We start from the raw sequence: 12869 nt of genomic DNA on the forward strand, positions 1-12869 counted from the left end.
GTTATTTTGCGGCCATGATTTTGAAAAACGCGGCGTTTGCGATCCACGCTTCCATTGAAATCAATGGGAGCGTATACGGCCCGCAAAATCTCACACAGCGTATACGTGCCACATCACGCGGCACGTTACTCCGTATGAACTCCCCTTTAGATCTCTAACCCAGACCGATATGTGCCCACTCAGCAGCAGGCTTCAGGTAGTTGAAAGGTAATTGGTTATTGGGGCCCCTGTAGAGTAACTGAGCAGAAGGGGCCCAGGGAGGAAGGATACTAGTTGGCCTGACAATTTTTCAATTGTAGAACTTCTTGCAGTACATCTACCACGTTTTAATATAGGGATCAGACTTTTTAACTATTTCCAATGAGTAGAATTATAGATACAGTTCCTGGAATATAACATTTTATAACTCAGAATCAGCACAAATAATGTAATGTATTTACAATGATCCTTTAAAGGAATTGTGCTAATTTGACACATCCACAGGATAGCTGATAAATGTCTTATCAGTGGGGGTCTGACCCATACCTACCATAAGAAGGGTCACCCATTGTTTATCCTTATAGGTTTGACATAGATAGCAGAGCACTGTACTTGGCCTCCCATAGATGAATCCACAGTGAATCTACGGTATGTGACCACTACTTCATTCAGATGGAATCCTCATTCTTTAGATTAGTGGTTGTATGTATGTTCGGATCAGACACTTATCGCCTATCCTGTGTACAGGTGATTCGCTGTTAACTTGGCACAACCCATTTAACATTTTTCTAGAGTATATTTCTGTGTAAAACATGAAAATTTTGGGCAGGTCTGCTATCACTAGTAAATTACATACCCTCTTTGTTTTAGTTCTTTGCATGCAATGAATATTTTGGCAAAAATACAATCAGGCTACCTTTTCCACCTTCCGAATTCCATTTCACAGACCATTGGAATCAATGGGATATGCAATACCGACACTTACTAAATATGGCTCTTTATGGCCAATTCACTTCAATGAACTATAAGGAGTCTTGCAGAGCAGTGCTTATTAATAAATATGGCCTTTTATCTTCAGATGAAGTGCTTTAATATCTCTCTAGGAACTTTCATCGCTTTAGTGTTCGTACTGTGTGCACCACTGCTATTTTATTGCTACAAATCTGGTGTAAAAGAATTCACTAGCAAAATTGTTAGGCCTACTATACATACAATATTAATGCAGTCTCGCTGGGAGATTTCGTGTGGGCAATAATACCAGATTCAACTGAGTTATGAAGGTAGCAATAAAAAATGGCTGCAACTATTTTGGATAGGACTAAACAAAGCAGGCAAGATGCATCGTCTTATAAATATCTTATCCAAACTTCTGTGTTTCACCTTGTAAACTACCATTGGAATGCTTGGTAATATCTGTGAAATACAATACTTTGCCTTATAATAGCACCGGTGTTTTCATTTGGATAAAGTCATTTTATTTTAGGCAAAACAAATGTTTTTGTTGTCAGTCGACGCTTGTTCTGTCCAGAACTCGGTAGAGTAAGGCTAAGTTCACACTGCGTTTTTGGTCAGGGTTTTGAGGCCGCATCCGCCTCAAAACCCTGACCAAAACAACGGCTCCCATTGAAATCAATCGGAGCCACTCAGGTCTTTTTTCTGGGAGCCATTTCTTCTGGCTCCCAGTAAAAAGAAGCGAGATGCTCATTCTTCAGGCCGAGTCGCCTAGCGATTCGGCCTGAAGACACTCTCTCTTCCGGACTAGGCCCATTCATTGGGCCTAATCCGGAGCGGAGTGCACGGCTGGATGCCGGTGGAGTGCACTGGCTTTCAGTTGCAGCTACCTGGGTTTGGACTGGAACCTGAGGTGGCCTCCGCCTCAGGTTCCGGTCCAAAAAACCTGGTGTGAACTTACTCTAATAGGGCCTGAACTATTCTCCATTCTGGCCAAGAGATGAGGATCTTGTACACAAAATTAATCTTTGTTAATGGGGGTTACACAACGAAAAGTATTTATCCTCTACCCATAGATCCTTAGAAGGGGGGGGGTGTTTTGCCATGTTCTGCATTCAGCTTGACTGCCACCAGGCTGAATATGGACATGTATGTGAAGACAGGATATATCCACACTCCCTTTCACTTCATTGGGAGCACCGAAGTGAATGGGAGTGCTCCCATTGAAGTGAACAAGAGCGAAAATGCGTCTCATCCAGCACAGGTACACCTACATTTAGCCTGGCTGCAGTCTGGACAAATTTATAAGAGGAGGAATACACTCACCGGCCACTTTATTAGGTACACCATGCTAGTAACGGGTTGGACCCCCTTTTGCCTTCAGAACTGCCTCAATTCTTCGTGGCATAGATTCAACAAGGTGCTGGAAGCATTCCTCAGAGATTTTGGTCCATATTGACATGATGGCATCACACAGTTGCCGCAGATTTGTCGGCTGCACATCCATGATGCGAATCTCCCGTTCCACCACATCCCAAAGATGCTCTATTGGATTGAGATCTGGTGACTGTGGAGGCCATTGGAGTACAGTGAACTCATTGTCATGTTCAAGAAACCAGTCTGAGATGATTCCAGATTTATGACATGGTGCATTATCCTGCTGAAAGTAGCCATCAGATGTTGGGTACATTGTGGTCATAAAGGGATGGACATGGTCAGCAACAATACTCAGGTAGGCTTTGGCGTTGCAACGATGCTCAATTGGTACCAAGGGGCCCAAAGAGTGCCAAGAAAATATTCCCCACACCATGACACCACCACCACCAGCCTGAACCGTTGATACAAGGCAAGATGGATCCATGCTTTCATGTTGTTGACGCCATATTCTGACCCTACCATCCGAATGTCGCAGCAGAAATCGAGACTCATCAGACCAAGCAACGTTTTTCCAATCTTCAATTGTCCAATTTCGATGAGCTTGTGCAAATTGTGGTCTTCTGCTGCTGTAGCCCATCTGCCTCAAAGTTCGACGTACTGTGCGTTCAGAGATGCTCTTCTGGCTACCTTGGTTGTAACGGGTGGCTATTTGAGTCACTGTTGCCTTTCTATCAGCTCGAACCAGTCTGGCCATTCTCCTCTGACCTCTGGCATCAACAACGCATTTCCGCCCACAGAACTGCCGCTCACTGGATGTTTTTTCTTTTTCGGACCATTCTCTGTAAACCCTAGAGATGGTTGTGCGTGAAAATCCCAGTAGATCAGCAGTTTCTGAAATACTCAGACCAGCCCTTCTGGCACCAACAACCATGCCACGTTCAAAGGCACTCAAATCACCTTTCTTCCCCATACTGATGCTCGGTTTGAACTGCAGGAGATTGTCTTGACCATGTCTACATGCCTAAATGCACTGAGTTGCCGCCATGTGATTGGCTGATTAGAAATTAAGTGTTAACGAGCAGTTGGACAGGTGTACCTAATAAAGTGGCCGGTGAGTGTATACCCCAATTCTCAGCGATCGATCAGACCCCCAATGATCAGCAAGTTATCCTCTATACTATAGGCAGAGGATAGATACTTTTTATGACATAACCCCTTTTCACTCAAAATTCTCTTAACAGGGTATAAATTAAAAGTATTATTTTTTTTTTGCACATTTTGAATTTATGGCTTAAATAAATATTTTTGGTACATATCTCTGTGTATTATGTGCATATTAACCCTTCAGCAATCTAACACATTTTATCCATAACCCTTTAAGAGGGCATCGTAGTTTGTACATTAATGCTCTTAAAGGGATTGTCCAGGATAACTTTTATTCTTTTTTAAATTAGGCTCAACGCCTAATTTAGAAAAAAAACATCATCCAGGGTGACCCATTTTATAGCATTAATGTACAAACTACTCTGTGACCCTGTGTCACGGTGAGTATGTTTTTTGTTTTTTGTTTTTATTTTCCGTTCACAGAGCCATATGAGGGCTTAATGTTTTCAGGACAAATTGTTCTTCCCAATGATTCCATTTATTATTCTATACTAGGAAGATTGGAAAAAGTGCATTTGTGTGACTTTCTTACGGGCTTAGTTTGTGTTTGCTTAGTTTGTTTTGGTACGATTCCAAGGATACCTAATTTAAATAGTTTTATTTACATTTTAACCTCTTAATAAAAATATGTGCTTTGCCCCCCCCCAAGTTAAAACAATGCCCCCCGGGGCTGGTCCCCATCAGCTCCGTACCTTTATCGTTGCAGGTTTGCTCCTGCGTGAAAAAATTGCTGGAGCCTATTTCAACGACAAACCAGCCTCAATAATAATATTCCTATGACAAGCTTAACAAGCCTTGGAAACCTTCTCAAGGCTCTCAGCTGTCATAGGGACAGATCGGCTCTCGCGGTCTTGCAACTTTAAAGGTACGGAGCTGTTGGGTACCAGCTCTCAAGGGCATTGTTTTAACTTTGGGGCCACAGAAAAGTGCAGTGCCCACAATCACAGTGAACTTTGATCATGGGCATTAGCTCCGGGTCTCAGCTGTACATTACAGCAGAGGTCCAGTAGGTATAACAGCCATTATGCAGCAGAGCGGCCGTCATCTTTAAAGACCTGGCATTCGCCTAATAGTATGGCAGAAGTTGGGCAAGGGTTAATTACTTTTTTCATATTTTCCTTCTCATCTTCCAGCCTTCCAAAATTCATAACTTTTTTATTTTTCTGTCAACATAGCTATGTGAGGGCTTATTCTTTGTGTGACTACGTGTACCTTTGTTTGCTCCCATTTTGGGATACATGTCAATCATGTCAGACATTCATCACTGAAATTAAATAGTTATGTCAAGTCTCAGTAGCACCCGCCGAAACTAGTCTACCACAACAGACAGGACACATTGTAGCAGGCCCTCAGCTGTAACAAGCTGGACTTTCTGAAGATATCCCAGAAACATGTAGTCATAATAAAAAAGAAAGTTGCACAGTTTTCTTTTCAGGCTGAGAATTTTAAGTCTGTTGCCTTCCCGCACATCTTGGCATTTCTATCTTGTGTAAAGTGTCACTGACAAAGCTGATACCTAAACATACATCTTTTATGTATAAGGGAGGGTTCACACTACCATTCTTTAATGTCCATTGCTCTCATCCAACACAGGATGAGAGCAACAGACTGTAATAATGGTAGTGTGAAAAAAAACCTAAGAAAACAAAACCATTGTCAGCTGCTGCTATGTTAATGTTCTGGGATGGGAAATATGACTCAAGTGATAAGTGAAGTAAATAAGAATTCCATACATTTCCATAAGCATCAATACTATTTTGCTGAAAAAAATGTATCTAAGCTGTTTTGAAGCCGTTTCTACTTTGTAAAAAAAGAAATGATAGTATTTATTATTCTATTGGTATGACTAGTGCAATTGTTTTGCAACTCAGTGCTTGGAACAGTTTTTTATTTAGTCAACACTGCGTTTATTGTTCATTTACATCTGATATTTGACACTATAGTATTACCATATGGATAGATAAATGTATCTGCATGTCAACATTCAGAGATTAGCCATTGTTGTCAGAGGATTGAGAAACCGTGTGCCCTCTAGTGGTTAAGTAATAAGATAGAAAATACTATTGTGCAGGTTTAACAGTAAATTTCACATCCTGTCAACAAATCATATGAGACATTGACGGATTTTATTTTTTTAGCACCAGCATACAGTGTTATATTTATGAAAATGCCTTCACATTGGTCTCTGTACCTGGTTAAAAGTGCCACCTAATAATATCCATCAACCTCTCTCCTCTATATTGTATTTCACCTTTGTATTAAGGGTCTGGTCCATGGTGCAGTCAAAACCCAGTTTCACATAAATGGAAGCATTCTGCTGTAATTTTGTGGCACTTTCAGCAAAAATATTTTATTTGACCATAACAAGTGAATGTACTGAATTAGAGATGAGCGAACAGTAAAATATTCTATATTCGTTTCGAATAGCCCCTCAATATTCGTCTATTCAAAGGAATGTCGAACCCCATTATAGTCTATGGGGAAAAAATGCTCGTTTCAGGGGATCCCACCATTCGACTCAGGAGAGTCACCAAGTCCACTATGACACCCCAGGAAATTATGCCAACACCCTTGACAGTAGTGGAAGCATGTCTGGGGGCATCTAACATGCCCAAGTCACTGTATTACGTCGGGATCTATCTGGTCGGGATCCCGGTCAGCTTGCGATATGCGCAAGCTGACTTTTTCCCATAGGAATGCATTGACCAGCGTTGATTGGCTGAATGCCATACAGAGTACAGCGTTTGGCCAATCAACGCTGGTTCTGTCAGAGGAGGCGGAGTCTAAGATCGGTCCACAGCAGTCTCCATTCTGGTCCAAACTTAGACTCCGCCTCCACACAGACGAGCCTCCGGCAGAACCAGCGTTGATTGGCCGAATGCTGTACTCTGTATGGCATTCAGCCAATCAACGCTGGTCAATGCATTCCTATGGGAAAAAGTCAGCTCGCGCATATCGCAAGCTGACCGGGATCCCGACCAGATAGAGCCCCAAAGAGCTGTGTGAGTGACATTCCCACCTAAATAAAGGTAATCCCTAGCTAATCCTGCCTGTACATCTATCCCTGTCTCACAGTCACATAGTTCAGAGTCTCAAGTTAACCGAATGTTAAATCCACCATTCGTCTAAATTGGAGGTCACCTAATTTAGCCAGCCAATTCCTTTTTCCAATTTTTTTTCGATGCCTCCGTTGTCGAAGTTCCTGTCCCACCTCCCCTGCGCTGTTATTGGTGCAAAAAAAGTGCCAGGGAAGGTGGGAGGGGATATGATTTTTTAGTGCGTTTGCCTCGTGGTATTCGATTGGAATCGAATACCTTGAACGGCCTGATATTCAATCGAACAGTGTTTGCTCATCTCTATACTATATGTACTGTAGATTTTAACCATGAAATGTTATTAGGAGCAGAATTGTTCTCTAAACTGAACCTTTTCAGATTCTGGTATGGTTATTAGTACGGTGCCTCGGGTACAAGGCCCAGTCCTTTTTAATATTCATTATAAATTTTAAGCTTTTCAAAACTATTATGATTGAATTTATTAACCCTATAAGATATTATATTGTTGAAATGTCAAACTAGGCAAAAAAATCCATGTAGAAAAATAGAAATTACTAATATATTTATAGGGAGAGCTTGAAATCATGCTTGAGAGTTAATCATTGTTTTCCATGATAAATTCTAATACTGAACATCATTATATAATCATACTGTGTTCACTCTATGTCACCCTATGTCACCTTATGTCACCCTATGTCACCTTATGTCACCCTATGTACACCTTTGAACATCATTTTACTGTTCATGCAAGAAATTAATCTACCTACAGGTAAAAAATGAAGTACCTTGCATTTTAGAAATGTATTTTGTGCTGATCCCAAGTTGCAGACTATAGTGCAGAGCTGATTCACCTGGTTAAAATGCAATACCAGAAACATGTAGTATGACGCCATTCTTTTTGGTCTGAAACACTAAGGTTTATAGAGCTTGTTGTTACTCTTTTTTACACTTTTTGCAAGTGCTCGACCTGCTGTATTACTGGGATTAATGCACAATGTTGATCCAGGGATCTGCCTGTAGAGAATGAGGAACGTTTATTCGACCGTATACCAAGTTGGTCTATACCACTCATTGGTGGGTTTTTTGCCTACTTTTGGGTCACCTGGGGTTGGTATAACTATAAAATGTGACTTGCTTAAATCTCTTTAAACCCAAATACTATGAATTATGTAATTTATGGGAAGGTTTAGAAGACTTGTGGATTTGTGGGACTTAAGCTAAGCCCCCACGTTGCGGAAACACAGCTTTTTTTGTTGCAGTTTTTTGAGCCAAAGCCTAGAATGGCTACAGAAGGAATGGGACAGATAAAGGAAGTTCTTGTATTTCTACCTACAGCTCAATCCACTCCTGGCCTTGGCTCAAAAAACCGCAACAAATCCGCAACAAAAAAAGCTGCGATTCCGCAACGTGGGCCTTTAGCCTTAAAACCAATTTCACGAGTCATGTCATGTGTCATAATTATGTGAATGTTCCAGTGCAGGCCCATCATGTGTGTACAGTAAAGGACATGTATGGACAGAGGTAAATTGCCCTCTGTCACAGAAATTGTTTGGTGTTTTCTCCAAAAATTTTTAAAAGTAATTTTTTTTTTAAATTTTAACAAATACGGATATTAAAGAGTTGTAGAATTGAATTGGGAACTGCAAAGATTATGGCTTTAGCAAAAATTGCACGTCCACGGACTTGGATAGAATAAGTGTAACCCAGGCAATGGCAGAAGCTCAGTCAGCTATACATAGTGTGATGAGCACCACTTTGTTATATCTGAACCTTGCCTGGGGTATTCTTCATAAGTAACTTAAGAAGCCCTTCATATGACTTGTTATATTCTAAAATAGAGATGTGCAGAGGATGTAAAGTGCTCGTTGCTGGCTATCTCCCTTTCTATATGTTTTACTGAACATTTTATTGAAAAATAACTTGAAGGTAAAGTCTGCTTGTAAACGGGATATATCTTCCGTTTAACAAGTGGAAGCGAACGCTGTGCGGAGACTTGTTTTAGTGTCTGTAATACAGGGATGTTTTACTGTCTGTTATGGACTTCATTTGCAGGGTGTGTGAATCAAAGGAATCACACACTTTGCTGAGCTGAAGAATTTTAGAGGTGTTTGAAACGCGACATCCCTCCAGCTCTGAGCAGTGCTAAGCCGAGGATCAAGCTGTCTGCATGGAACATTCCTGACAATTTATTCCTTCTGAGCGTTTCCTGAATAAAACTCTACTAGCTGCACAATGCTGGAGACTGGATCTCACAGAAATCCCTGCGCCTGATACTTTACAATCTAATAATTGCACACTTCATGTGGGTCAGAGATGGATCACTGGGTTAAGCAGCTTTTATATTACAAAGACAGCCAAAGATATGCCATGATCGATTATATTCTTCCTCCATGTAGCAGAGGAATTTTCTATATTCCTTATGTAATGTAGATATCGGCTGGTGGTGAAGAATGTGAGATTAATCACTCCATATGCGCTCAGTAAATGAAACAGTTACGCCTGGAAATATGAAGGACTGAAGTTAATCCTGTCACAAATGGCATCGCCGTGCATGGGAAATCTCAGACCCTCTACTTCAGAGACGTAATGTGCCGCTCCTGCTCCAAATCAAAATCCTGGACAGTTTTCATCAAGAGCGGGTTCGCTGCGGGAAATCCCACACAGCGGACCACCACATGTGGTCATAGCCATAAGCTTTCTTAAACGGAAAATATTTTTAGAAAATGATGCACTAATTTAAATCCTGTTTTTACATGAAATATACTTTGTTTAAAATTTTAGATTTTTTTTTAATTTTCCAAGTCACTGTATTTCGCCCCTTCCTGCTATAGTAATTTTTCGTTTTTTGTTTTTTAGTCCCCACCTTCCAAAACTTTTTTATTCATCCATTCATAGAGTCATATGAGAGCTAAATTTTTTAGGAAAAAATCGTACTTCATCATGGTACCATTTAAAGGGGTTGTCCAGAATGTATTAATTTACTTACCTGGTCCCATGGATCACTGATAATGGACCTGGGGGTTGACGGGACATCATGACTCCTTGTTCATCGGTTCAGACCCCCAGTTTTCTCTCGGCCCCTTTCTCCCCTGATCACACCGGTAATTAATTACCTGTGCAATGGGGGTTGGCTGACTATAGTAAACAACAATCAGATTGAAAGATATACATACCCAGATTGGTACAAATATAAAAATGTCAACCCATCCTGCAATCCTTCTTCAACCATTCCATCTCCAAACAAAAGTTTTCGAATACATTATATATATATATATATATATATATATATATATATATATATATATATATATATATATATATAATGTCCACCTTTGTATTGCGCACCTGAGGAATTAATTATCATGACTATAACATATTCCCCTGGGGCGATATCATCATAAAACCATAACTCTTTGAATATGTCCTGAAGAAAGTGCGGTGCCGCATAGTATAATGTCTGTTGGTTTCAACCCTTGTGTTGCAGGAAAGCCCCCTGCGGAGCTAACTAGCTTGCATAGGTATGCTAAAGGGGGTTTGCCAGGAGATAACAATAGGCTTTAATCCAAGCAATTTCCAGCAGGTCACAGGGACTCCCAATAGTTAATTAGACTTGGCCATTTGTCATCAGCCTTCACACCCTGCTAAGGTAAGAAGATCATTTAGCAAGAGGGTGCATTAGCAAGGCAAATGGCAATAATACCAGATAGGCCCCCAAGATATATAATTGAGGGTCAGTTCATCACAGGGGTGATCCAGCAGAAATGTTTCAGCAGAGATGTCAGAGTGAGTGAAGAATTTAGGAGAGGGGAGCAGGAAAAAAGCCTTCCCTTTAGCTGACACCATCATTGACTTGGTTGATGCATAGTTCATAACTGCCGCTTTCAGATATGTCCTCTAATTCCTCTTCTGCCATCTTCTGGGTTAGGCACGGATAAGCGCAATTTCTTGTTTCCTATTTCCTGTGCTTCATGTTACACTCAACCCTAGTTCTTCTCTCAGTGCTGTTGCCTTAGTAAAAAGGTTTAATTGCTTTGGTGTACACTCCTGGTTATCTTCTGTTGGTTTTTCACTCAGGATTCTAGCCCATTATTGTTGCATGCGAATGTAACTCAGCCTGCCCTGATCTGTCTGCTGCAAGCGCTACTTTCCCAGAGTTTAGTCAGCTGCGACTATAAAGGACTATTTTAGTATACTTATTGTTCTCTTCCCAATCCTATGTGTTAGATGACCCACTATAGGGCTCTGCAGGACAGGACATATTGTGCACAGTTTAGTTTTAGACTTTCAGAAATATGTTTTGATAGAGCAAAGTAATCTGACTAATATGAACTAAATATATTTTCTCCTGTGCATTTCATTCCAGGTGACAGTGGAGGAGGTAATGACCACAACTGCATATCTGGACTTGTTCCTACGAAGCATCTCAGAACCAACATTACTTAAGATTTTTCTCCGCTTTATTCTCATCTACCAGCATGAAAATGTTCAGATCCTTGACACACTAGTCAGCCGAATCAATACACCGTTTCGGGTACAATACAAATGCTTACATTTGAAGTGTTTGAAGTTTCTAGTAAAGTGCTTTATTTGATATTTGCTTTCTTGTACAGACATTTCAGAAAAAGTAATGGTATTTTAGTTGGTATAGGCATTCTGAGACCCCTACCTATTGGGAGGACATACTGTATTCCCTGCTAACATTATCCAAGCCAAAGCAAATGTTGATGGTTGTAAAGAGATCAATATTGAGGTGAATATATACGGTACTGTGCAAATGTTTTAGGCAGGAGTGGACTAATACTCCAAAGTAAGAATGCTTTCAAAAATAGAAGTGTTAATAGTTTATTTTTGTCAAGTCAAAATATTAAAGGGATTCTACCACTAAAACACTTTTTTTTCTAGTTACCACATCGGAATAGCCTTTAAAAAGGCTATTCGTCTCTTACCTGTGGAAGTGCTCTCCGCCGCGCCATTCGTTCAAAATACCGGTTTGTACCGGTATGCTAATGAGTTCTCTCGCAGCGATGGGGGCGTCCCCATCGCAGGAGCAGCGATGGGGGCGTCCCCATTGCAGCTCGAAAACTCACCGCAGCGCCGCCTCTCCTGTCTTCGGTGTCCTCCCCTTGCTTCTTCAGCGTACTGTCGGACGCCTGCGCAGTACGCTCTGTTCGACGAAGATTGCCGAACGTACTGCGCATGCGCGAAATTGCGATCCCAGCCATAGTGCGGGCACCGAACTTTCGCGCATGCGCAGTACGTTCGGCAATCTTCGCCGAACAGAGAGCATACTGCGCAGGCGTCCGACAGACGCTGAAGAGGCAAGGGGAGGACACCGAAGACCGGAGAGGCGGCGCTGCGGTGAGTTTTCGAGCTGCAATGGGGACGCCCCCATCGCTGCTCCTGCGATGGGGACGCCCCCATCGCTGCGAGAGAACTCATTAGCATACCGGTACAAACCGGTATTTTGAACGAACGGCGCGGCGGAGAGCACTTCCACAGGTAAGAGACGAATAGCCTTTCTAAAGGCTATTCCGACGTGGTAACTAGAAAAAAAAGTGTGTTAGTGGTAGAATCCCTTCAAGTGAATGAACAAAAGAAAAATCTCAAACTCATGTAGATACACTTGCATACCAAGTAACTCGGCTGATGTTCTAAAAACACAGATCTGAGGATTTGGGCATGTTCAAATCCTTCTGTTTCTTCATGTAATCCCAGACAGACTGGATTATGTTGTGATCAGAGCTCTGCGCAGAGATATAGCATCACTTCCAGGACTCCTCCTACAAAGGGTGGTCTCACTAAATATTTTGTGTTTTTAGTATTTAGTATATATTTTGTTCATTGACTTAATTTTGTTAATTGACAAAAAGAAACTGCTAACATTTTTATTTTTTAAACCATTCTTTCGTTTTGAATTTTTTTCTCAAACCTGCCTAAAACATTTGCACAGTAATGTATATACACAGCTATCTGTATTAGAGCCCACTTGACTGTTTCCATAGATTTATGGAATCACTCCATGTTCAGACCCATAAAATGCTAAACCTAATATCTACATATTTCTTTTTTTTCTTGTTCACTTTTAACTTTTTAGCATTTTTTTTTTTGCTTTTTTAAATCTTTTCTGTGATTTTTTTTTTCCTTCTTCCTTCCTCTATCTCTATCCCCAGCTGTAAGTTAACAGATTATTCATATCTATGACACTTATAACATATCCATTACATATGCCATAAATGTTGTAACCTGCACCTATTCTGAGTACCTCCAACCCCTGTGTATAGAGCTCTCCATTCATTTCCAATGGAGTTTGTAGAATATCTGAGTAGGAGATCCTGTGGATAT

The 12869-nt window shown here is 41.0% G+C and overlaps 1 protein-coding gene across 1 annotated transcript in view; it reads left to right on the plus strand.

The window, feature by feature from the left end:
* Window positions 1-12869, plus strand: part of FHIP1A (FHF complex subunit HOOK interacting protein 1A) — a 227391-nt gene that overhangs the window by 189190 nt on the left and 25332 nt on the right. Inside the window, exon 7 of the mRNA XM_075257937.1 lies at window positions 10891-11058. Coding sequence (XP_075114038.1) covers window positions 10891-11058 — 168 coding nt within the window. The remainder of the gene's footprint in view (window positions 1-10890; window positions 11059-12869) is intronic.

Source organism: Leptodactylus fuscus, chromosome 1 (genome assembly GCF_031893055.1).
Source record: "Leptodactylus fuscus isolate aLepFus1 chromosome 1, aLepFus1.hap2, whole genome shotgun sequence".
Lineage (NCBI taxonomy): Eukaryota > Metazoa > Chordata > Amphibia > Anura > Leptodactylidae > Leptodactylus > Leptodactylus fuscus.